This window comes from Hyaena hyaena, unplaced genomic scaffold, assembly GCF_003009895.1.
Source record: "Hyaena hyaena isolate Hyena2069 unplaced genomic scaffold, ASM300989v1 scaffold_82, whole genome shotgun sequence".
Taxonomy (NCBI): Eukaryota; Metazoa; Chordata; class Mammalia; order Carnivora; family Hyaenidae; genus Hyaena; species Hyaena hyaena.
This window is the reverse complement of record NW_024080713.1, coordinates 1585444-1613010: the sequence shown is the minus strand read 5'-3', so window position 1 is coordinate 1613010 and position 27567 is coordinate 1585444. Positions and strand designations below refer to the sequence as shown.

Below are 27567 nucleotides of genomic sequence, written 5' to 3'. Positions count from 1 at the left end.
AATCCAACTTCACTACTTATGTATATTTTGTGTAAAACTTACCTTTTGGGATTCTTGCTATGTGATCGAGACCTGAAAAAAGAGTATCTATTTTTAGAAAAATAGACTGAGGACAAAGTACATCGCACTGTTAAAATTACATTCTTCCTGTTTTCTAGTCTTCTTTTTTTAAATGTTTATTTTGAGAGAGAGAAAGAGAGCAGGGAAAGTGCAGACAGAATGGAGGACAGAGAATCCGGAGCAGGCTCCATACTGTCAGCACAGAGCCCGATGCAGGTCTCTATCCCACAAATCATGAGATCGTGATCTGAGCCAAACAAAATCAACAGTCAGATGCTCAACTGACTGAGCCACCGAGGCACCCCGATTTCTAATCCTTTTATTAATCCTATAAATATAAGGCACGTATGAATGCACACAAATTTTTCCAAAATACACAACAAACCGTACAGACTTCCCCACCTTAGCATAAGAGATCCCCTATCTGCGATACCTGGCTTTCTAAAAGAATAGGCTCCTAGGAGGGGCACCTGGGTAGCTTAGTCAGTGATATCTCCAACTTCAGCTCAGGTCATGATCTCGTTGATCGTTCTGTGGCAGGATCTGTGCTGACCGCTCAGAGCCTGGAGCCTGCTTCGGATTCTGTGTCCCCCTCTCTCTGCCCCTCCCCTACCCATGCTTTGTCTCTCTCAAAAATAAACATCAACATCAATTTTTTAATTAAAAAGTAACAATAATAAATTTTTAAAAATGTGTTCCTAGGAGTAAACACAGTAAATAACCATTCACTAATTCCCCAGAAAATATTTCCCACAACCTGGAAAAAATTCATTATTTATCTCTCTGTCATTTCTTCTTTCCCTCTGGGAACAGAGTAAAATTTCTATAATCTGAGATATATTCACTTTTTTTTAAAAATGTTTTATTTATTTCTAGGAGAGAGAGAGAGAGACAGCGTGAGCAGGGGAGGGTCAGAGAGAGAGGGAGTCACACACTGAAACAGGCTCCAGGCTCTGAGCTGGCAGTCAGCACAGAGCCCGACGCGGGGCTCAAACCCACGAACCGTGAGATCATGACCTAAGCGAAAGTCGGACGCTTAACCGACTAAGCCACCCAGGCGCCCCTGAGATATATTCACTTCTGAACTACAACCTCATACATAGTATAATCCCTAAAACACCCAATTCAATCTTACAACATCTTTCCTAACATGACACGATACTATTAAAGCACTCTTCACATTTCTTGGCACTTAATTAACACTCAAGCAATAGTAATAGCTAGTACTGTGGTTACTCGGAAACCATGAGTATTGTGGGGAAGACACAGCACAAGTGAAGGAGGGCTCTGGACTCCTCCTGATTTAAGTTTTAACTCAGCTGTACCACTAACTGTGACCCGGACAGATATTATATATCTTCCCTCAGCTTTGTTATTTGCAAAAGAAGCAAGCAATATAAATTTCACAGGGAGTTTTAAGGATTAGATGAACGAATGTAGGCAAATTCATAGCACAGTGCCTGGTACCTAACAGGCGCTCAGTAAGTAATAGTAATTTTTATCGTTATCCTTTTCAGTACCATAGTTGGAATCCCATCTTGTATAACCCCAAACTTGCTTGTAATTTCTTCATCTTTCATTCTTAGTTCTGATGTTTCCTCAAGCTCACAGATTAAAAAAAAGAAAAATTTAAACACATTTCTGAAATAGCGTTACATTTTACCATCAATGTTAAAAGAAATTTGCCAGCTGGCAACAAAGGAGTAAGATGTGATAAACTTTCTTGTCACCTACAGAAGTGAAAAAGTAGTCATGGCAAAGAATTTTTTTTCTCATTCAACTATCACTTCAGTTGAATTATATAAATTAGTGGCACGATATTCAGAACTTTAACTGTTGTTTTTAATGGCATTTATATGGTCTTCTAATGCTGAGCAATAATCCCACAGAGACTCAGTGTACACAAAATAGTGATAGAGCTATGAGGTAAATTTTACGGTAAATGAAGAACATCTATATTAACAGATGTATGACAGCACTCCACTTAAAAAGGGAAGTGTAGGTTTGTTTCATTTCTTCACTACAGTGCAAAAATATTACCTGCTACAACCCATATAACACAAAGTTAGTTTAAATAGACCACGTAAAACATGCTCAAAGCTTGGGAGAAGGTGGCATGACCGAGTCACATACCATAAAGGGTTTTAATTAGGCACAAAATCTTCTGGAAAGCATTTAAATTTCATAGATGTATAATACAATTAAGGGAACACTATAAATTAGAACTACACTATAAATTAAACTACAGATAATTCTTTTGTGACTTATCTGTCCATCCTAAAATTGTTAAAGTTATGTACTTGAGTTCAAAGAAGGTTCCCACCATGATGCCACACAATTTGTTGCCAATGGGTAAAAGTGGCTCAGAACATTAATGTTTAAATGTTCACTAAATATGAAGAATATGATTTTATCAACTAATGAATACCAATATATAAACTGTATACATTTAGCTATTATTGAGTTTTATAGCTCCTAGAATTGAAGAAATATAGGATCAAAGCACGATATAAGAAAATCAATGAAACAAACAAAACCCAAACTGTTATCAAGAATAAAGTGTATCACAAAAATAATAATAGTTTTATACCAATCTGGTTCAAACGTAGCCATTATGAAAACTAGAGGGCTAGAAAGAACTCTGTAATAAATCTTATAAAAAATAAGGATGTGACTCTTTATTCACTCTTCCACACGTGTTGAAGGAAATCACCTTGACTTAAAGGGCCATAAGTTAACATTTTTATAAACATGTTTCCAAGATAATATTTTTAGAACAACAAATTTCCTATGTCCAGATTTATTAACACTGAAAGTCCTGTATTAATCACATCTCTTTTTAGAGCCAGGGACATTCAACTTCAGATAGTTGGACTATTCAATTAATCACTCCATACCTCCTCAGCTTCTCCCTTTCTTCTCTCTCTCTTTCTTCTCTTCGTTTCAGGCGTTCCTGATTCCTTTTCTCCTGTTTCTCAGCTACAACTCTCTTAAAAGACAATGACAATTCAAATATAAAATGAGTAGTATTATTTACTGAGTCCATTCTTAATAAAAATTATCCTACACTCTACGATATGTGGTTCCCAATATAGCACAAGTAACATCAAAATCTGTTTAATAACAATTCAATGACAAGTTTTACTGGGTAAAATCATTATGCAAGTCTAGTTTCCAAAATGTGTCTTTCCCCCTTTTGGAGAACAATAGTAAATTTCATGTTTTTTCAGGACTTAATATTTCAAAATCATTTCTATAAGAATTTTCTCCTTTGAATATTTTCAAGCATTACTTTGCATTTTTTCAAGTTTTTTCTTCAGTAATCTCTATACTCACAACCCTGAGATGAAGAGGCATATACCATGCCAACTGAGCCAGCTAGGTCCACCTATTTTGTATTTTTTAAAGAACATGAAGCGTTATAAATCATTATAAGCTCCCATTCTCTATAATTTTCAAAATAAAAATGTCTTCTGTCACTTCCTATTACCACCTCAATTCTGCTGCTTCAGAAAGTACCAATATAACACTAAATAGTCCTGTTGCTAGCTCTGTATCTGCAAAGATTCCCAAACAGTACTATTTTTTATTTTTAACTCAGAGCTCAGTAACCATCTGAAATAATGAAAGTCATTAAAACTTGCCCAAAATCATCCAGCCACTCAAAATACTTCGAAGAGCTCACTGTTAATTACAAATATGGAGATGTCCCTAAGTGTTTCTGACACCACATTTTAAATATGAAACTACAGATCTTGGGTTAATTTCAGTAATAAAAGTCACTATCCAGTGATTGCCACCCTTGATCCAGTCTTCCACTTATAACAAAATGTTATAGTGCCACAATTAAAAAACTAGCTGCATCAGATTGTTCAAAACTAAGTTCACTATATTCATTTACTCTGATCTTTAACCTCTTTAGAAATACCCTCATGTTTGCTGTTTGCCTGTCTTCTCAAAAGAATTCAGCCCATAAGTAAGAACATGAGTAAGTGTATATTCATAAGAATGTATATATATGTAAATGATAGTTACTGTCTTTTTTTTAAAGATAGGTTTCATTCTAATTTCTTTCTGAAATGGGAGTAGGAGCATAAAATAAAACTAGAGGTGCTAGCTTGCTATTACGTGAAGAACTGCAAAATGTTTCAAATAAATACTAGACTCATTTTCTCAATCTTCCTTTAAAGGAAATACTATACTGTTTATTTTATAGAAAAGAAAAAAATTTGAGGGGAGTTTATATAATTAGTTTAGAACCCAATTTGCAAGATTCCTAATTCAATGTCATATCCAACACAAAATACTATCCCCCAAAATAAGGGGACAGTATTTAAAGTCTGTTTCTCAGACATCATCCATTAAACCAACTGTTCTCTCCATTTACAATACTCTCTATTCAGTAGGAATTGTTAGTACAATTACAGCCAGGATATTTTGCAAAATGAGAACTAATACATATCAAAACAAAAGTGCAAGATATTAATTTACCAATGTACCTTTAATTCTTCAAGCTTCTCTCTTATTTCAATAAATCCCAGGTGCAGTTTACCCCCAAAATGATCAGCCAGTCGTCTATCATTATCATGAAGACCTAAATAGGCAGAGCAGACTTCACAGACTCGAAGTTTCTGTTGTTGGAAACTGGAAGCTGGCATAGAATTCCGATAAACTTCCTGAACAAAAGTGAGAAAAACAATATTCATATAAACCTGAGAGTCATACCATTACACAAAATATACCAGGTACATACAAAAAAAAGTTTTCTAATGAACACACAAAAGTATGGCTATTTTGTCATGAAAGTCATGGGTTCCCCATTACTCCATCTTCTGTTCTCAGGACCTCAACAACAGAGGTAAAAGATCAGAGCTTGAACTGTATTTTGCTAAGAACCACTGTAAGAATTCTACCATGACACAGAAAATGACTTTTGGAAAGGCTTTCTCAGTGTTCTGGGTTTTGTTTTCTGCAGTTTTTGTTAAAAATGAGATGCAGCAACCCCAAAACTATATACATCAGTGAAGGATCAAGGAAGAAGTCACCCACACTGGCAGAGAGGGAATGAATGTCTTCAGTATTATTACAGTTTCCCTCCACTCCCCTCTTCCCCACAGGCCATTTCTTTCCCCTTTGGAAATGTGGACAGGGCAAATAAATGATAAGACTTCCCACTAGGAGGAATAGTTCTATAAACAATGAGAGGAGGTACCTTAATGAGAGTAAGAGGTCTTATACTCAACCAACCATTTTTCCTTACTGAAAATATTCTTTTTGTTTGATGCAGCCACATGGCCACCTAAAAAAACATTACATTTCCTGGGGCATCTGGGTAGATCAGTCGGGTAAGTGTTCAACTCCTGATTTCAGCTCAGGTCATGATCTCATGTTTTGTGAGATAGAGCCCCCACATCGGGCTCTGCGATGACGGTGCAGAGCCTACTTAGGATTCTCTCTCCCCCTCTCTCTGATCCCCACCTGTGCTTGAGCATGCAGGTGTGCTCTCTCTAAATAAATAAATAAATAAGTAAATAAGTTAATAAGTAAGTAAATAAATAAAACTTAAAAACGAAAGCATTCTATTTCCAAGCCTCCATGGAGCTCTTGCTTCAGAGATAGAGATATTTGGACATTGCTGGTGGGAATATATAGAAAATTTCTTTCAAAGGGAGTCAGGAAGCTGAGAAAAAAAATCACTAATGTCTGTTATCACCTGCACATGAGAAGTGATGGGAAACAATATTTAGTTTCAAAACTGTCAATACAAGGGGCATCTGGGTGGCTCAGTCGGTTAAGCATCCGACTTCAGCTCAGGTCATGATCTCACCATTCATGACTTTGAGCCCGCATCAGGCTCTGAGCCTGGAGGCTGCTTCATATACTGTGTCTCCCTCTCTCACCCTTCCCCGCTCACACTCTCTTTCTCAAAAATAAACATTAAACAAAAAGTGTCAATACCAAGATATTAATTACAAAAAGGAAAGCACTGCAACTTCACAGTGGAAAAATAGGCAAGATCACCAGAAATGGGACAAATCACTAGCATGTGCCTTATGATGGAGTATAACATTACTTCGGTGGTACTCCTGTCAAAAATCTAACTAGGAAGAAAAATCAAACCAAAACTGAGGAACATTTTACAAAATAACTAGCTTATCCTTTTCAAAACTGTGTAGATCATGTCAAAGGTTGAAGCCCCGCATTAAAGCAGCCTAGAGGAACATGAACAAATAAATGCAGTATAAGATCTTGAACTGGACCTTAAACAAAGAAAAAAAAAATTATGTGTATTTATTGATTTTGAGAGAGAGAAAAAAAAAGAGAGGGAATCCCAAGCAAGCTCTGCGCCATCAGCACAGAGCCCAACACAGGGCTTAAACCCACAAACCGTGAGATCATGACCTGAGCCAAAACCAGGAGTCCAACACTTAACCAACAACTGAGACATCTAGGGGACCCCCCTAAAGAAAAAAAAATTGAATAAAGAAAGAACATTATTGGGACAATTCAGAAGAATCTGAATAAAGTCTTCAGATTAACTGTGTTGTATTATTGATAATTTCTGATTCAAATAATGGTATTGTGTTTATGTAATAAAATATCCTTGTTTTTAGGAAATACACATTGGAGTACTGGGGGATAAAGAGGCATCACATCTATAACTTAATGTAGAAGAGTCCATACACATACAAGAGGAGAAAAGACAAAGCAAATGTGGTAAAATGTTAGTATCTGGAGTCTGGGTGAAGGATCTAGAGGAATTCCTTACACTATTTCTTTTATTTTCCTGGAAATATTTCAAAATAAAAGTTTTTTTTTTTTTTTAATTTTTAATGTTTTTTTATTTATTGCTGAGATAGAGACAGTGTGAGCAGGAGAGGGTCAGAGAGAGAGGGAGACACAAAATCCGAAACAGGTTCCAGGCTCTGAGCTAGCTGTCAGCACAGAGCCCGACACAGGGCTTGAAGCCACGAACCGTGAGATCATGACCTGAGCCGAAGTTGGATGCTTAACCAACTGAGCTAACTATGCACCCCTCAAAATACAAGTTTTTAAAAAAGAAAAACACAAACGCAAGACACACAGAGGCAAGTCCACTCAATTTTTGTGCCTTGTTATTCCTCTTTCTAGCTACGCAAAGAAGAGGCTGTAGGCATAGTGGCCATATTGCCATCAAAAAAAGATAAAGATGAATCCATATAGTAAGGATGGCCGAACATAAAGCTATAAGTAGCCTGTATACTAGATGGAATCACAGAGCTGCTGTACTAGCCCTAGACTCCCCAACCACGAGTATTTACTAGATGAGAAAAACAAAACCGTGTTTTTGGTTAACCCACCGTTGAGTTTTCTATTATGTGCAGTCGAACACAATCTACAACAGGCAAGCACATTTTTTAAAGCACTGTCCTTAGTAAAAAATCAACTGTAGACAAAAGATAACAGGTTAAAGATGTTAAGCCACTGTATGATACTAGAAAATCTTCAAATAACATATGTACGAAATTTCATGAAAACAAAATATGCAAGTAATAATGTCACTACATTCATTATCGGAGTCTTTTGAGGAAATGAGCTATAAAATACTCTGCAATAAAATATAAATTAAAAAAATAAAATACTCTGCATTTAAAAATTCAGTGTTGGAGCACCTGGGTGGCTCAGTCAGTTAAGGGTCTCTTTTGATTTTGGCTCAGGTCATGTTCTCATAGTTCATGAGATCAAGTCCTGCATCTAGCTCTGTGAGGACAATGAGAAGTCCGCTTGGGATTCTCTCTCTCTCTCTCTTTCTGCCCCTCTTTTGCTCATGTGTGTGCTCTCTCTCAAAATAAACATCTGAAAACTAAAAATTCATAGCGTTTATTTTCTGGATTGATATTAATTACATTTCAAGAAATCCTAATTTGAGAAACTTAACCTAAGACCACGGGGGAAGGGAAGGGAAAAAAAACGTTTCAAACCAAGAGGGAAGCAAACCATAAGAGACTCTTAATACAAAGAACATACTGAGGACTGATGGCAGGGGTGGGCAGAGGAGAGGGGAAAATGGGTGATGGGCACTGAGGAGGGCACTTGTTGGGAATGAGCACCGGGTGGTTTTATGTATGCCATGAATAATGGGAATCTATTTCCGAAGCCAAGAGCGTACAATATACACTGTATGTTAGATAACTTGACAATTCTATTAAAAAAATAATAAAAATATAAAATATAAGTTAAAAAAATAAAGAAATCCTAAATACTAAGACTTCAAACTTACCAAGAAAGGTTACATGGATCTCTCTCTCTCTGGCCCACCCCTACTCATATGCATTCTCTCTCAAAATAAACACTTAAAAAAATAATAAAGTAGATTTCTTATAGCTAGCTCTTCCTTTTTAAAAAAAATTCCGTCTCACCACCTCTGCCTTTCAGTTGGAATATTTAGACCATTTACATTAAACATAAGTATTGGTACACTAGGTTAAGTCTACCATTATGCTACTTATTTTTTCTATGTCTAATCTTGTTTGTTCTTTTTCTCCTGCCTTCTTTTGGATTAAGTATTCTTTAGGATTCCGTTTTATTTCTACTATTACGCTTTTTTCCTCTCTAGTGGTTTCTCTAGAATTTATAGTATACAACTCTAACATATAAAGAAAGCTAAAAAGACTATAAGTCAGACAAAGATTTCAAAGCAAAAGACATTACTAAAACAATTCAAAATAATAAAGGGCTCAATTACTCAAAAAGACACAACAAAATTAAAGGTATATTAACCTAGTAATAGACTTTCAAAATACATGAAGAAAAAACTGACAAAACAGAAAGCACAGGCAAATCCACGATTAGAGGTAGAGACTTCAATAATCCTCTCAGTAAATAAATAGAAAATCAAAAGGATATGTAAGACCTAATAATTAACCAACTATCCTGATTCAACTGACATTTATAGAATACTCCATTTAACAAGGGAGAATATCATTCTTTTAAAATGCAGATGGAACATTTATCAAGACTAAACTTAGGGCACAAAACAAGCAATTACATATATAAGAGACCTAAAATCACACCAATGTTCTCTGACTGCAAAAGAACTAAATTAAAATGAGAACAGAAAAATATTCAGAAAAAACAAATATATAAAACCATATTCCTAAATAACCCGTAAGTCAAAGAAGAAATCACAGCAATATCAGCAAATATTTGCACTGAATGAAAATAAAAATATAACATATGAATCTGTGGGATGTGTGGAAGAAAATGTATAGCATTAAATGGGCTGAAAACAGTTATCTAAGCTAAGGACAGAGTAAGAAAAAATTAAACCGCAGTGTGATACAGTTAGAACAATGGAGACTATGGTAAAGCTGGAGAATACAACCCAATCTGAAGGCATCCAACTTTCTAAAAAAACTTCAGGTGGGCAAAACAAAATAGAACTTTGTCTGCAGATATTAGATTCTGACCTGTGCTGTGAAGAAAGCATGAGAAGAGGCTCCCAAAATACTACATTGTACTAAGATGGGAAGAGAATGCAATGGTTGCATGGTGTTAAGTTGTGGGAGTGGAAGGTATCATCGTGACATTTATACACTCTGTGTTATGTGTGTGTGACTTGTGTATGACTAGCTAGTTCGGTTCATTTAATTTACTAGTTACAAATTTCAACATATCAATGGCTCTAAAGTAAAACAAACAAATCCACAACTTTTGATACACAATCCACTAGCAGCTAATTAAGTTTTTAATTGTCTTTAATTTTCAGTAATTTCTAATTAAATGTTAGAAGTATAGACAGTAAGACTCTAGATAATACCATTAAGAATACCATTACCTCTGCTTCTCTTTTCTTTGCCCTTGCTTTCTCTACTTCATCCATTACTTTTTGGGATTCTTCCACATTTCCTTCAGCTCCTAGTTGTTCCACCTTGGCCAACAACTTACCAATTTCTTCATTTAATTCATGAACACGTTCTGCCTAGAAAGAATCAGAAAAGTAAATCATGAATAAAAAGCACAATTATCCAAGTTCAAAATATTTCATAAATGCTCAGAAAAGAACTTAAGTTATCTAATGTAACAGGAGTATAAATAATGCTTTCTGAGCATATAATACAGTGACGTCAGGAATACAAATGATCTCAATTTAAAAACTATTACTTTCAAACCTCTGCTTTGTCAGTGTATTCCAACTATAAAATACCTTTCTTCCTACCATCTGGCCCTATGTACCTTTCTGAACCATCTCTTGCTGTTTCCCCACTTCATAACACAATCTATTAGTTATATCTAGTTTCCCAAATTTATTCTTAATTTCTGCCTCTGTGACTTTGGAGAGGGCTATCATCCGATACAATCCCTTACATCCCCTTGTCTGATCCAGTTATTCTGTGAAGCATTCCTCTTTCTTCTTTAATGTTTGTTTGTTTATTTAAAGAAATAGAGCGAAAGCAGGGGGAGGGACAGAAAGAGAGGGAGAAAGTTGGGGCGCCTGGGTAGCTCCGTTAAGTGCCGACTTCAGCTAAGGTCATGATCTCGCAGTTTGTGAGTTTGAGCCTGGCATCAGGCTCTATGTTGACAGCTCAGAGCCTGAAGCCTGTTTCAGATTCTGTATCTCCCTCTCTCTCTGACCCTCCCCTGCTCATGCCAGGTCTCTCTCTCTCTCAGAAATAAATAAAACATTAAAAAAATTAAAAAAAAAAAAAGTCAGCCACTTAACCAACTGAGCTACCCAGGTGCCCCTATGTGAAGCATTCTTGATCAATCAACATATCTCACCCCACTTAATCATAAGCAGAGAGAACCAAACTGCCCTTAGTATCATCTTTCTATCTTCTGTAACAACTACTTTTATATACATATCATACTACTTTAAAAAAATATATATATATATATTTTCAATGCCCCAAAATAGCATAGGCTCAAAAAGGAGTTATAGGAGTGAACTGGTGCATATGCTTTAAGGCAAAGATGTGACTTTCTAGTCCAACAGTTTTAGCTTATAGCCAAATCATTTATCACATGTGGAAATTTGACCATATTACTTAACCTGAATCCACTTCCTCATCTGAGAACCAGGACTACTACTACCTCATTAAGTTGTGAGAAATGAGAAAATGTGTCTTGCACATATACTACACAGCACATTACTGACTCAGTTTACAACCACAGCACTCCTTCCCCCTTAGGCTTAGCAAATGTCTTTCCACTGGGATTAATTCTTTCCTTGGGATTCGTGTCCTCCTCCTCCTCACCATCATCCTAAGAATGTAGTTAGTTCACTCCTACTAGTTTATTGGTGTATGATACATGTACAGTCTTTATTTTGGCCACAAAGTATTCAGGCCATGTGGCCAATTATATTAGCAAAGATTTTAATATGATATGGACATCCAGTCCCAACAAACTAGTAGTATGTCAATAATCTTAACTTCTCAAATGTCTTTCAATCCAAAATACTCATCCCTAAAAGAAATTCTCAATGCTATTATCATTTTCCTACCTCTTTGACAAGGTGGTATTTCCTTTCAATATCCATCATAGAATAACTGGATTATGCCCCAAACTCTTCACTTTTCCTTATACCCATTTCTTTGTTATATAACTACTAATAGCATATTCTGATTCTAATTTGGCCACAGAACTAGCTTTAGCTAATAGGACAGCAGCAAACAGGAGAGAAGGAAAGGCATGTAAACCACTTGTATAACAGGGCTATGACATTTTTTGCACCTCTACTACTACCATGAGAACACGGCTAGGCTAGGCTTCTGGGTTAAGTAGCCTCTGGATGACTGGAAGACATGTGAGTGAGTCTTCCCAATCAACCTCAGCCTAAAGCATCTTTTAAAAATGTATTTATTTATTTTGAGAAGGAGAAAGAGTACGAGCAAGGAGGGGCAGAGAGAGAGGGAGACACAGAATCCCAAGCAGGCTCCATGCTATCGGTATGAAGGCTGAGGTGGGGCTCCATCTCATGGATCATGACGTTGAGCAGAAATCAAGAGTCAGACGCTTAACTGACTGAACTATCCAGGCACCCCAAGCCTAAATCACTGATCAAAGACTCAAGGGCTAAATACTTACTGTTTCAAGTCACTGAATTTTGAGGTAATTTGTTAAGGAGCATTTCTGTAGTGATCAATAACCAATACAGTGCCATATAAACCAAGATAGCACTGATGGGTCTTTTTCAACCATGAGTTATCAGATCTTTGCACTTTAGGATCGTATCTTTAGAGAACTTTTCAGAAAAAGTTGATTAAAAATCACCCTTTCCTGGGTGGCTTAGTCAGCAGAGCATGCAACTCTTCATCTCAAGGTCATGAATTTGAGCCCCACATTGGGTGCAGAGATTACTTAAAATAAATAAAAGACCTTTCCTCAAAGAGGGGAATGCATTTCCCTTTGTATGAACATCTCTAAGAACTGTATGTAATGCTGTTATCCAAACTATCTGGGTAACTCTGCCTCCATTCTACATTTTCATAAAATGTACAAACTCTCTTGAACGTTACAAAGTAGTTAAGTCATCAAATCAACAAATTGCAATACAGGGAATTTTTCTGGATTCTTATTAAAACAAACCAACTCTATATAGGAAAAATGAACACATTCTGGTTATTAGAGAATATTAAAATATTATCCTTAGCTTTGTGGATGTGATTTTACGGTTATGTTTTAGAGGTGATATCATATGACATACAGAATTTGCTTTTAAAATAACGAAATGAATAAAAAACTCATGACTACAAGTCCACTGAGATTTACTGTACTTTTCTTCATTTTTCTTATTTGCATTTTTAAAGTTTATTTGAGTAATCTCTACACCCAATGTGGGCTCAAACTCATAACCCCAAGATCAAGACGTGTATACTCTTCCGACTGAGCCAGCCACCCTTCTTTCTACTTTTTGCATGTAAGTTCACAACAAAATATTATTTTAAAGTAGTGGGTGTAACAGAAAATCTGAAGAACAGTCAAAAGTCAACATTAAAAAAATGAGCAACCCATTTGGAACATGAGTGTAAGACATACAAATATTTCACTAAAGACAGACACAAATGGCAAATAAACCCATGATAAAAATGTTCAGCATCATTAGATATCAGGGAAAAGCAAACTGAAACCAAGAAACAGCACTATATATCTTTGAGAAAGGATAAAATGAAAATTAGCAACACCATCAAATGCTGATACAGATGTGAAGAAACTAAATCATTAACACACTGGTGGCAGAAATATAAAATGGTACAGCCACAAAAGAAAAAAGTTCGGCACCTATTTTCAAAACTAAAAATGAACGTTACCATATGACCCAGGAATTGCATTCTTGGGCATTCATCCCAGAGAAATGAAATGCTTATTGCAGTCTGACTGGTGTTAACCAGTAACTGGAAACAACCCAAACATCTTTTAATGTGTGGTTAAACTGTAATATATCCATAGCATGGAATACTACTCAGAAATAAAAAGGGATAAACTACTAAACACAATACCCTGTTGGCATCAAGGAAGCTGTGCTGAATGAAAAGAACCATTCTCAAAAGGATATATAATTCCATTTATATAATATTCAGTAAAATAACATAACTATTGAGATGGAGAAGACAGGGGAAAGGAGGAACAGATGTGGCTATGAAGAAGTAACATGAGGGAGTCTCATGGTTGATGTTACAGTGAAGTAACACAATTATGATGGTAGTTACCCAAATTACTTACACACGTGATAAAATTACAGGGCTACACATACACACATGAGCACACATAACTGGTAAAATCTGAAAAAATTGTCGTAATTGGACCAATGTGAGTATCTTATACTATAGCTGTGTAAGATGTGAACATACAAGAGGCTAGAGGAAGAGTTCAGAGAATTCCCTATATATGTCTCTATTATCTGTGCATGTAATGATTTCAAAATAAAAAATTAAAATTAGTGAGATGAAACTATACTTTGTACTAATGATATTACTGAAATTCTTACCTTTGCAGCCACTTCAGCACTAATCTCTTCTTGAGTTTCTGCTAATCTTTTCTTGGCCACTTCTGTTCTTCGATCACAATCTGCAATGAATGACTGCAGATGATCCATAGCCTGCAAAGTTTAATTAAAAGATAATTACTGCCAGAAAAAACAATTTTCTTAAGAAATATCTTTATTCAAAAAGTGTATTTTTAAATGCTAAAATAGAATTTAAAAAAATAACAAAAGAAGATTCAATATTAAAAATACTATTCATCATCTACCAAATTGGCAAGGAATAAATCTAAATAATTCCCCAGGAAAAGAAAAGCTTTTGATTTCAGCTAAGATCATGATCTCTGGTTTGTGAGATCAAGCCACACTGTTGGCCTCCACGCTGACAGCATGGAGCATGCTTGGGATTCTCTCTCCCCTCTTGGTCCCCCTCCCTCTCAAACTAAATAAGTTTTAAAAAATCCACACTGTATTTAATATCCTCCCTCTCTCTTTCTATATGTATACTTACAGACACAAAAATAAAAATGTAAAAATTCTATACATTATTAAAGGGCCTTATATACATCAAAAATGTGTTGGTTTTCATGTTCAAATTGATGTTTCTGTAATCATTATGGATTTACTGGAAAGAATAGTTTACTTTTCAAAAGAATATATGCACTGCATAATTTTTACACATTTTCTTAAAACCCAGTTTCACTTTATATTTTTAAAAAAATGCTCCTCATCAGGACACCTGGGTGGCTCTCTTATTTAAGCATCTGACTCCTGGTTTCAGTTCATGATCTCATGGTTTTGTGAGTTTGAGCCCTGCGTCAGGCTATGTAGTGGCACCACAGTCTGCTTGGGATTCTCTCTCTCCCTTTCTGTCTGTCTCTCCCCTGCCTGTGCTACTCTCCCAAAATAAATAAATAAACTTAAAAAAAAAAAAAAAAATAAAAAGTCTTAAAAAGAAATGTTGCTAATCAAGAAAGCACAGGATCTTAATTTAGCATTGTCCTTCGTATAACCAAAACGATAATTTGCTAAGAACCTTTTCCTGTAGAGATATTAATCCATATTCAAAATATTTTACTGCAAAAAATAATCTAGCCCATTAAAGCAAAATCACATACATCAAGTTCAAAGAAAAAATCTTGTTCTTTGGATGCAATTTCATAATCTGCTCTTAAAGCCAGGTCATGGACTTTCAGGCATTCTCCAAGATCCATTCTCTAGGCGAAAGAAAAAGTCATATTATTAAAAGAGTAATCACATTTTGCAAAAATTCATTAAATACCACAGTTTTCTGCAAATGACATATTAAGTCTTACAGGTGCTTCTTTATTTACAGACTTCCAAATTACAAAATTTCATAGACAAGTATAAACTTGGTGCCAGGAACAAAAAAAAACACATCAATTCCGTCTACCAGCAGATGGAAGAAGTGATCACTTTTGTACTTAAGAACAAACAGACAAGGATAACTGCCAGAATCTAAAAAAACCTTCTAGCTTCTATATCAAAACCTATTTCACTTACCCACTTACACAGAAGAGATAACATTAATTTAAAATAAAGAAGAATATGTAAATCAGATTGCTGAATTATAGTCAGTATTCTTTGAAGAACATTCTGATTTTCGAATAAAGATAGAGTCCTCAAAACATTAGACTAGTAACCTCAATATGGATTCCAGACAAGACTGTAGTTGAACTAGTAAAAAGAAATTTATTAAGACTCAGTATAAGTCTACAAAGAACCAGTATCTAACCCTATTAACAAGCATGTAGGGGCACCTGGGTGGCTCAGTTGGTTAAGTGTCTGACTCCCGGTTTTGGCTCAGGTAATGATCTCACAGTTTGTGGGTTTGAGCTCCACATCAGGCTCTATGCTAAAAGAATGCTGGTCAGCTATGCTGATCTCTCTCTCTCTCTCTGCCTCTCCCCTGCTCATGTGCACGTGCATATGCACGCACAGTAACTTTCTCTCTCCCCCAAGATAAATAAAACTCCAAAAGGGTTACAGTGTGGAGTGACTGGGATAAATCAACTTATGGGATGTAGTATGAGAGCAAAGACAGAAATCTCTTGCTAAATGCTAGCAAACCCCTCTCTTCTAAAACATACATTTTGGGGCACCTGGGTGGCTCAGTTGGTTAAGCATCTGACTTTAGCTCACAGTCCGTTGAATTTGAGCTCCGTGTTGGGGCTCTGTGCTGACAGCTCAGAGCCTGCCTGTTTTAGATTCTGTGTCTCCCTCTCTCTGCACCCCTCCCCAACACACCACACACTCACACTCTCTCTCTCTCTCAAAAGTAAGTAAACACTAAAATTTTTTTAAAAAACCATACATTTTGTATGCTAATACATTTCAAAAGGGATATAAATAAATTAGACATAGTGTTTCAACACCAAGTTACACAAAAAGCGCCAGAGGACAGATGTAATTAGCCAGAGAAAAACCAAGATGTGAGCCTTGTCATCAATCAACTGAAGAATTTTTCAGAATGAAAAAAAAAACAGGTATTACTATGGCCCCAAGGGACTTGAGACGAATCAGATTTTAACTCTTTCTCAAATTAAAAACAGAACACAGCAAGACACTTTCTAATGATCAAAGCTTTCCAAAGATAGAATAAGCTTCCCCAAGAGGCACCTGGGTGGCTCAGGTGGTTAAGCATCTGACCCTTGATTTTGGTTCAAGTCACAATCTCATGGTTCAGATGATAGAACATGGAGCCTGCTTGGGATTCTCTCTCTCCCTCTCTCATGATATTATGGTTCAGGTGACGGAGGGTGGAGCCTGCTTGGAACTCTCTCTCTCTCTCTACCTCGACCCTACTTATACACATGCTCTCTCTCTCACACACACACAAAATAAATAAACATTAAAAGTAGCTTATTCAAGAGTGAGTTCCCAGATAATGGAAAGATTCGAATATGGATTAGACAACTGTTTTTCTAGGATACTGAGGAAAGAATTCAAGTATCAGGTAACTTCTTTCCAAGTAAGATTTCAGAACTAAAAACAACATGCTCCTCTGTAAACCTCTATTACCTCGGTTTTTAATTACATAAAAGAATGAAGGGAAAATACAGACAGTATCTTAGAAGCAATCCTTTGGGAAATAAGGAATATTCACCAGTATAATAAAAGTCCTCATCACACTTCCTGAAGGCTAGCATGTACCACTGCATTGATGAGGATGCTCAGATTTTTCCAGGCCCCACTGGTTATGTTCATTTATAAGTCTACGGGTTAGCAAAGAAATCTTCCAATAACAATAAACAGCAACTGAAATGTGTTGCTGATGTGGAAATTCAAAGCTGCTTATTAAGTGGCATTTTTAAATACCTATAGAAAAAAATTTAATACTCTTAAAAACTGCAGGAAAATAAATGAAAGAAGTTAATTGCAAAAGAACACTGTTACATCTTTGCTATGTATTTCTTAATTGATACTTTAGGTTTTTTTTTTTATTTCTAGGAGAGAGAGAGAGAGAGAGAGAGAGAGAGAGAGAGAGAGACAGCATGAGCAGGGGAGGGTCAGAGAGAGAGGGAGTCACAGACTCTGAAACAGCCTCCAGGCTCTGAACTGGCAGTCAGCACAGAGCCCGATGCGGGGCTCGAACCCACGAACCACGAGATCATGACCTAAGTGAAAGTCGGACGCTTAACCGACAAAGCTACCCAGGTGCCCCTCTTAATTGATATCTTAACATTAATCACTCCAACAACTCCTTTTATATGCATATTTCTATAGCTATAATGGTTAATGGGATGCTATGCTTATTTCCTAAGATGTTATGAAGTCACAGTTAGAAATGCCAATGATTCAATGCAGTGGTTCTTAATCTAGACCCAGGGTAATAGTGATCCAAGCATCTGAAAAGAGGTCCGACCCCTACCCTCCAAAGACAGAATTGTAAAAGATTCTCAGGTGTTTTTAATGTACAGTGTTGAGAACCACTCACTGATCTAGTTTTATTCCCATTCTACAAAGGAATTGAGGCGTAGAAAGATGGCTTTATTCCAGGTACTTACTAGAAAATCTGGCTATACTGATTTCTAGTCTAATACTTGTATTTTGCCATGCTAGTTCCAAATAAGTCAGTACTAACTTATCTTTTAGTATTTTTAGGTAACAATCACTCCCCACAACCTCTACCAAGGTTCAACACACTGTAGATACTCAAAGCAGTTGTCTACACTGCCTTTCCTCCAGTTATCTTCCTATCTTTATCCTCTGCTTAACTATATTCCCAATTTGTTCTCACAACAATCTAAAAGTAGTGTATAAATCTTGTCTCACTGTGTTTTACTTAAACACCTCTGCTACCCACCCATACTAAATATTGGCAGGCATTCCTCCACTCTTATCTTTAAATTGACATCATATAACCAACCAAAGGAAAAAACCCAACTATGTCGGTCAAGAACAAAATGAACACAATTATACCACTGTAGTAAGGGTGGAGTTTTGGTAAGAGGAGGAGAGTTGGGGGTAATGTATGCCTTGGAGGAGGATTTGTGAAAGGGGGACATTTTTTGCTACCTCACTAGACTGTGAGCTCCACAACAAGGATTTTTTTAGCTGTTTTATGTACTATGCACCTGTGCCTGGTATATAAGAAGGTTTAACAAATATCATTTCAGTGAAACAAACTGGTAAAAAGGACAACAAAGAACATTTGGCACAGGGAGCCCTGAGCTTAACAAACAAGGGTGGATGCAGACATCTGGGTGGCTGAGTCAGTTAAGCATTCAACTTCAGCATCAGGTCATGATCTCATGGTTCATGATTTTGAGCCCCACACTGGGCTCTCTGCTGTCAGCTTGGAGATTGGAACCTGCTTTAGATTCTGTGTCTCCTGGTCTCTGCCCCTCCCCCACTCGTATTTGGTCTCTCAAAAATAAATATCAAAAAAAAAATGTAACCCAGGACACAAAAGTTCCAGGTCTGAGCTCTTGAGGGGAAGGTCTTTGCCTCTCCCTGAATTAGCAACTTGGCTGGGACTCCTTTCCATCCTAAGTAGTTAAAGCTACTCTTCTTTTTTCCTATGTGCTACTGTCCTCCAGGAGGTAGACCATCAGGGCCATGAGCCCTGAGGCTAGGCTAGCTTACAATAGATTCAGGGGCCAAAGCCCTAGGAGGAATGGCTTCCATTTATATATTTATATTTATACATATGTATATGGCCTCAGTGCTTATTCTTCAGGGATCTAGCACGACAGCAGGTATAGGCAGAATTTTCAGAATTCTAGATACTAGTCATCTGTTTTCCACCTATGTCATCATGATTGAGCAGGTACATCAGAATATTTAAAATGAAAAATAAGCAAGCCAAAACAAACACAAGTACCTGCTACTGTAAAAGTGAATAAGAGGCAAGTATGCCCATGTTAATGCTCTCCATGACCCCAGTCATCTAATTAAAAAGCCACCAAAAAGGGAACTATGATAGAACCACGCTATGACCCACTATGAACCAACCTCAAAAGCCAAATCAATCCTGGTGTGCCTGGGTGGCTCAGTCGGTTAAGCATCCGACTTTGGCTCAGGTCATGATCTCACAGTTTGTGGGTTCGAGCCGTGCATCGGGCTCTGTGCTGACAGCTAGCTCAGAGCCTGGAGCCTGCTTTGGATTCTGTGTCTCCCTCTCTCTCTGACCATCCCCTGTTCACGCTCTCTCTCTCAGAAATAAACAACAACAAAAAAACATTTAAAAAAATTAAAGAAAAAAAAAAGTCAAATCAATCCTGACTTCTTCACTGATGGTTCAAGAGTACTTTGAACATTAGGTGCACAGATATTTCCCCCTCTTTCTCTTGTGACATAATAAAGCTTCAAACTGAAAAAACAAAATGTTTGGTTATTTTAACTTATAATGGTTCCATTTGTGATGAAAGCCATAGGAAGAGATTTGAGTCTTAAATTTAACAAGTAATTGACTTCATAATTAAATTCTTCCCACAAGTTTATTACTCTTGATGTTTTAATTAAAAGGCATCTAAATTCTCAGATTCTAAATGAAAAAACAATGCTTTTTATTTATTTATTTTATTTTAGAGAAAGAACACTCCAGCGGTGGAGAGGGAAGGGAGGGGGGGAGAGCGAATCCACAGGCTCCACACTGTGCAGAGACTGATGGCGGGGCTCAATCCCACGACTTTGATGTCATGACCTGAGAGAGAGAGAGAGAGAGACCACATGTGGGGGAGGGGTGGGGAGAGAGGGAGGGAGAATCCCAAGCAGGCTCCACATTTATCACGGAGCCCGATGTAGGTCCTGATCCCATGAACTGTGAGGTTACAACCTGAGGGGAAATGAAGAGTCAGACATTCAACTGACTGAGCCACCTGGGTCCTCCAAAATGCTTATTTTTTAATTGGATAAATTCAGTTCTGCATTTTATCTCTTCATCTTAAATCTACTTCCTCCATGAAATCTTGACCAAATAACTGTATCTGATTCTGGTAACTTCTCTTACAACCTCTCAACATTTTGTACTACCTCTTACTGTTTAACAAAGTTGATTCTGTTAAGTGCTTTAAGAAAAAAAATTTTTTAATATTTCTTTCTTTTTTGGGGGGGGGGGAAGGAAGAGGGGGGAGACAGTCTGAAGCAAGCTCCAGGCTCTGAGCTGTCAGCACAGCTAACCTCTTATGAAATCATGACCTGAGGCTGAAGTCAGACCCTTAACTTACTGAGCCACCAGCCTCCCCTCTGTGCTTTTTAAGTGTTCTTTTGAAATTCCAAAAATGAAGGTTACCTCCTTAAATGGACTTTAAGCTTCATGAGGAAAATGGCTTCTCTTATTTATCCCTTCCTATGTAAAAGACCAGATTTTACACAACCCACAACTACTATATAAACTTGACGATTTAACATAAGGAATTCTAAGAACTTGGAGAAACAAAGAAGTAAATACACAAAGGTAAATGGACAAAAGCTTAACAATGATGTTTTTGATATAAAAAATAAGAAACATTTTAAAAGCCCAGCAACAGTTGTTTGAGTAACTGAATTATGGAACAACTATCTAATACATGATATAGCCATGAGAAATAAAGATGTTGATGCTAAGTGGATTAAAGAGATGGCAAAGAAAAATGTAATAAACCATTTTTGTAAATTCATGTAAGACACTACTGTGAGGCTGGTTTAATACTGGCTGAATAAAATGCAATACACTAACATTATTCTTACAATCAGAAAAAAAAATCAAGCCACTTTAGTTTTGGACAAAACAAAATCTAACAGGAACAGAGGCATGTGGAAATTATACATCAAAGTCAACAAATATAGTAGAACAAATCAAAGGGTTGGCCTATACATTTTAGTGTACAGCCAGGTATAAACTAATGGCATTAATAAGTTAATGAATAAATCAGTGATAGAAATTAAGCACAGTAACTACTTCAAGAATTGCAATATTCTTGCTTTGTTGTATTTAGTACATTTGCTTCGGTAAATGAGCTAGATCCTAAAGAGAGTTATAATACAGTACGAGAATATCATTCCTTCTATCAAGGAATTTATATTCTCAAGACATCAAACTAAAGCAACAGCTGCAATGTACACAAAGATATACATACAAAGACTTCATTGTCACACTGTGCACCAAAACAAAAAACTATTAACATATTAATAATCACTGAATAATTTAGGAAACAGACATATAATGAAATATTACAGAGGCATGTTTTTAAAACATAGACCACTGGGGTGCCTGGGTGGCTCAGCTGGTTAAGCGGCCAACTTCAGCTCAGGTCATGATCTCCCAGTTCATAGGTTCAAGCTCTGCATCAGGCTCTGTGTTGACAGTTCAGAGCCTGGAGCCTGCTTCTGATTCTGTGCCTCCCTTCCTCTCTGTCCCCCCGATCCCCGCTTTTGCTCTTTCTCTCTCAAAAATAAACATTTAAAAAATAAATAAAATATAGACCACTAATTTGGAAACTTCTCCAAGTTAAAAAAAAAACAACAAACTCAAATACAATGCCATTTGTTGAAACACACTCACACATACTTGTAAATGTACAGAAAAGTGAAAAAGGTACATTAAATTGTAGACAGCTTTAGGTTTGGAATGGGGGATTATATCTAATGGCAAATATTCATATTTAATGTTTTTTCCACTAATACTTGAAGACTATTTTGTCTAAGTAATTAACAAAATAAGACAGACTGGATACTTAGCTACTCACATGACCTCCCTTTACATCTCATTTTCCATTTAACGATGATAAACTAACTTAGTCTGTCTGAACCTGTCTTTTCTCAAACACTTCAGGATTGTTTTATCAATCCAATTACGGGCTTTGACTAGCTTGTGGGAGATTCTGAATACAAATCAACATGTAGAATTTGCTCAATTAGGCAAACAAGAATGCTTGACTACTTGGACAGAAATAGGACACGATAAAATGTGTATTTTAGAAGCATTAACACCACACTACTAGATGGACTGACCAGAAGAAAAAGATCAAGGGTGGGAAAAGCTAATATAACAAGCCAGAAATAAATCCTAGTGTCAAATTAAAAAAGAAAAGAGAAAGCTGGTAACGGAGGTAAAGTAGGATACTAAAGAAGAGTAAAAGCATTTTAAAGATGGGAGGATCTCTGTAATCAATTGCATGACTACCTTCTTACAAAAATGGAAATCAAGGCTCAGAGAAGTCCTAAAATCATAAACTTAGATTATAAGCTAGCAGGAGTAAAAATATAAGTCCAGTCCTTAATATAGCTCAACGTTCCTTCAGTAACACAATATTTCTCAAACAACTAATTAAATGGATCACCTAATCAATTAATTGGAAATGAAGTGCAGAAAGGAAAAGGCCAGGAGTCTTATCCAGGCTTCAAGTATTTCAAGCATGAGCAAACAATGATGCCACCAAAAGAAATGACTAAATAAAATGGGAGAGTTGGTCTGTGATGGAAAATGTTTTGTTCTGGACATGTTGAATGTAATATAATAGGAAATCTAAGTAGCAGTGTCCAGTATGGGACAGATATAATACTAAAGGCTTTCCTTATCCAATTAAGTTTTCCAAGCAGACAGTTTTACGTATTTCTCCTTAGAGTTACAGCTCAAGTATTCTTCTAGGAGACCTCTTTAAATAAATTATATAGAAACCCAAATCTGACCTCCCTAACTCAATTTATTCACAATAAGATTCAGAAAAGTTTTTTTTTTTTAATTTTTTTTAATGTTTTTATTTATTTCTAGGAGAGAGAGAGAGAGAGACAGCGTGAGCAGGGGAGGGTCAGAGAGAGAGGGAGTCACAGACTGAAACAGGCTCCAGGCTCTGAGCTGGCAGTCAGCACAGAGCCCAACGCGGGGCTCGAACCCACGAACCGCGTGATTATGACCTAAGCGAAAGTCAGACTCTTAACCGACTAAGCCACCCAGGCGTCCCAGAAAAGTATTTCTAAAGAACAGTACCATCTGGAAGATAATAGTATACTACCACAGGAAAACTGAATGAGGGTGGGGAAGAAAGCTTGGGAATTAACAGTATAAATTTCTATTACCATACTTAAGATTTAAAATCAAACCCGACTGTGTGTTCATAAGAGCAACAGTTTCACTGATATCTAACCTATTTTTAATTCTATCATTTATTTATATACTGCTTAGTCAGTTTAAAATAATAATTCTCAATAAGTCTCAAGATAAGGGTGAAAGACACAGAAATATGATAAATGATAATGCAGATATAGTAGAAAAATAGCAAGGAACCAAAGAATAGATAGCAACAGTGGTCAAGTGCTTAAAGGAATACACGTCAGCTAGAGAACAAGTGAAACAACGACAAGACCATATAGAGAGCACTGTGGCCAACCATTTGGCCACATGAACCCTTCCATGTACTTTCCCATGCCAATGCTATTTTCTACGACACAAATCACCTACATTTTGAGTCTTTCTTCTTGCACCTTCACTTTCTCTCTTCCTCTTATTCTGTAAAATCTCTCTTGCATATATGTCCAATGCTTGAGTTAAGCCCCAGCTCAAGAACAAGAGAAAGCCGTATATTATGGAAAAAACCTTGAAATAACAAAACCTGGGTATGAGTTTACGTTATGCCATACTGTTTAATAAAAATCAGGGCACCCGGGTGGCTCAGTCGGTTAAGCCTCTGACTTCAGCTCAGGTCATGACCTCCCAGTTCGTGGGTTAAAGCCCCGCACTGGGCTCTGTGCTGAACAGGTAGCTCAGAGCCTGGAGCCTGTTTCAGATTCTGTGTCTCCCTCTCTCTCTGCTAGCACTCTGTCTCTCTCAATAAATCTATCTCTATCTCAAGAAATAAATAAATAATAAAATTATTTCTTTCCTAATTCCAATCCTGGTGTTCAAACTACCAAGTCCAATATGACGGCTGGGTGAAGAGGGATGAAGCACACTGTGCATACAGAGTAGTTCCTGCTTTTTACCGCTTCCCATTTAGTAACCGCCTGTTCCCACTATATGTTCCACTTCCAAGTCCATTTTTCCCTTTAGGGATAAAGAAAAATAAAGCTCTTCTTCTAGCTTTTCTTAATATTGGTCTTCTTTTTTGTTATTTTTGGAGAGAGAGCACACATGTGTGCGCAGGGGCAGGGCAGAGAGAGGGAGACTGAATCCCAGTAGGTTCAGCACTGTCAGCACACTCAAACACAGCACTCAAATTCACAAACTGTGAGATCATCGCCTGAGCCGAAATCAAGAGTTGGACACTTAACTGAGCCACCCAGGCTTAATACTGTTTTTTGAAGAACACAGCAGAAAACATTTTCTTGGGGTGCCTAGGTGGCTCAGTCGGTTAAGCGTCCGACTTCAGCTCAGGTCATGATCTCACAGTTCGGGAGTTCAAGCCCCGCATTGGGCTCTGTGCTGACAGCTCAGAGCCTAGAGCCTGGAGCCTGCCTGTCTTCAGATTCTGTGTCTCCTTCTGTCTCTGCCCTTCCCCTGCTCATACTCTCTCAAAAATAAACAAACATTAAAAAAAAAAAAAGAAAACAACATTTTCTTATTCATTTCAAACGAACATATGCAAAGATATCTAGGTAACATTAAAAGTCTTTGCCCTACAAAGACTATACTATCAGAGACGAGAGAGAGAGAGAGAGAGAGAGAGAGAGAGAGAGAGAGAAAGAGGGAGAGGGCGTGCAAGCACATATGTAACAAGATGAATTAACAAGTGCCTATTCAGCAGTATGGAGAGCATATGCTGTACAGAGGTTCAGAGTCTAAACAGCTATAGGCTCAGGCAATCACATGTACTAGGCGAGGCAGGATTCAAATGTGTAAAGGAGAAAAGTTATTCCAGGAAAAGAAAAAGAGAGGCAAAAATGAGAAGTGTGCTAGGGAAAGAAAATAGTGAGACTATAATGAATCAGTCAGTCTGGTAAAAAGAGGACCAAACTGATTTATCCATTCAAGGAAGAGGTAGACCGGGCTAAGGATTTTATATTTGGGGTGTATGTATAATAGGGAAACACCCAAAGTTTCTGTGGGGAAGCAACACATGTTAAGTTCATTCCCACTCAGAAATGACTGGCTTAAGTTTCTTAACATTTAGATCTCTTCAAATGTCACTTCATCAAAAAAGTTTTCTCTAACCACGCTGTCTCAGTAGCTCCTGGACACTGTCTCAGTCTAAATTATATAACCGTGCTTTTTCTCTCTGGCAACTTCAATCACTACCTGAAATCACATAATTTCTTTTCACATAGTATGTGTCTCCCACATCAGAATGCAAGCTCCCATCACTAAAAGAGAAAACTGTGTTCACTTCTGTATCCCCAGCACAGCATGTAGTAGGTCCTCAATAAGTACTTGTTAGGTGAATGAATGAATGCTCATCTCAGCAATCAGTACCACTCCCAAAGAAATGAAAAAAATCGTATTTTGGAGAAACTTTTTTGTTAATCTTTGGTGTTAATTCTCTTTGCCTTCTCCCTTCAGCCCTCATTAACTTAATATCTCTTGTTCACTTTTTTCTACTTCCTTCTCCTAAGTTCAATATTACTTAAATGTTATTACTCCAAACACTGTAATGAAGACCATAAAAGGGAAAAAAACAGAAAAACCTAAATTTGGAAATTTTACAAATTACATTATCCGAACATATTAATATTTATGCCTGTATTTTTTGATCCTGTAAACCAGTTATGTCTATAGGACAATATACATTCAAGATGTTTTACTCTATACCCAAAAAATGCTTTTACAAGTTGCCTTAATGAGAATCATCAAACTAAGAAGGATTTTAGTCAATTGTTTCTGTACATCAAGGTATAATTCATCAACTTAAAGAATATTTCTAGGGGTGCCTAGGTGGCTCAGTTGGTTAAACATCCAAATCATGATTTGGGCTCAGGTCATGATCTCATGCTTCAGTGAAATCAGACCTGCGTTGGGTTTCATCCTGACAGTACAAAGCCTACTTGCCATTCTCTCTCCCTCTCTGTGCCCCCACCCCCCTGCATGTGCACACGTGCTATCTGAAAATAAACTAAAAAGAAAAAAAAGTACTTCCAGTGATAATCTAGGAGTTTGCTTGATATTTGTAGTTTAATCTCCTGTACAACAAATATTTGTTTCAAGTTTTCATTATTTATTATCCTGTGCTTGCTCCATTCTGTGTTCATCGTCATCATCCTCCAAATGATGCATTTTTAACTCCATCCTCTCTTTTTCATTAAATAGCTTCAAAGACACACTAGTTTCCTCAGACTTGCTAAAACACAGTTTACGAAACTACAGATCTCTAAAACAGACCTGACAAATTCAGGAAATGCTTGGGAGGATGATTCAAGGTTCTCAGGTAATAAGCATTATTGACAACAATTGAAGAAAAAAAAAAAAGAGGTGACACTAAAATATGCTAACTATGTACCAAGCTATGAAAATCAATCTCATTAAAAAAAATGATGTTTATTTTGAGAAAGAGACAGACAGCATGAGCGAGGGAGGGGCAGAGAGAGAGGGAGACAGATTCCAAACGAAGCAGGTTTCAGGCTTTAAGCTATCATCGCAGAGTCCAACATGGGGCTCGAACCCACAAGCTGTGAGACCATGACCCAAGCCGGAGCCAGACGCTTAACTGACTAAGCCACCCGGGTGCCCTCAAAACCACCTGCTTCCACAACGACTTTCAGATCTCATTATACACTCCTTGGGAGTTAATGGGTCTTTACTCCTTAACACTGTTTCAAGACTCATCTGTCAGGTAAGTCCAAGATTTAAAATTTGCTTCAAAAAAAAAACAAAAAGACATAAGTGATTATAAATAAGGCAACTATGTGGTAAAAGATTTATTGAAGCTGCTGTATGAGTACATAAAATTCATTACACAATTCTACTTTTATTTATAGTTGGAATTTTCTATTATAGAAGTTAAAAAGGGGGCACTGAGGTGACTCAGTCTGTTGAGTGCTGACTCCGGGTTAGGTCATGATCTTACGGTTCATGGGTTTAAGCCCTGCACTGGGCTCTATGCTGACGGCTCAGAGCCTGGAGTCTGCTTCTGAGTCTGTGTCTCCCCTTCTCTCTGCCCCTCCCCTTCTTG

General features: G+C 37.0%; 1 protein-coding gene across 5 annotated transcripts in view; it reads right to left on the bottom strand.

Annotated features, from left to right (window-relative positions):
- LOC120232966 (putative RNA-binding protein Luc7-like 2) overlaps positions 1-27567 on the bottom strand; it is a 57574-nt gene that overhangs the window by 8189 nt on the left and 21818 nt on the right. For all 5 annotated transcript variants that reach the window (XM_039234009.1, XM_039234008.1, XM_039234011.1 and 2 more), the window contains 6 exons: positions 15142-15240; positions 14030-14140; positions 9878-10021; positions 4560-4736; positions 2958-3049; positions 43-72 (listed from right to left, as the gene is read on the bottom strand). In XM_039234009.1, the coding sequence (XP_039089940.1) occupies positions 43-72; positions 2958-3049; positions 4560-4736; positions 9878-10021; positions 14030-14140; positions 15142-15240 (653 nt within the window). The remainder of the gene's footprint in view (positions 1-42; positions 73-2957; positions 3050-4559; positions 4737-9877; positions 10022-14029; positions 14141-15141; positions 15241-27567) is intronic.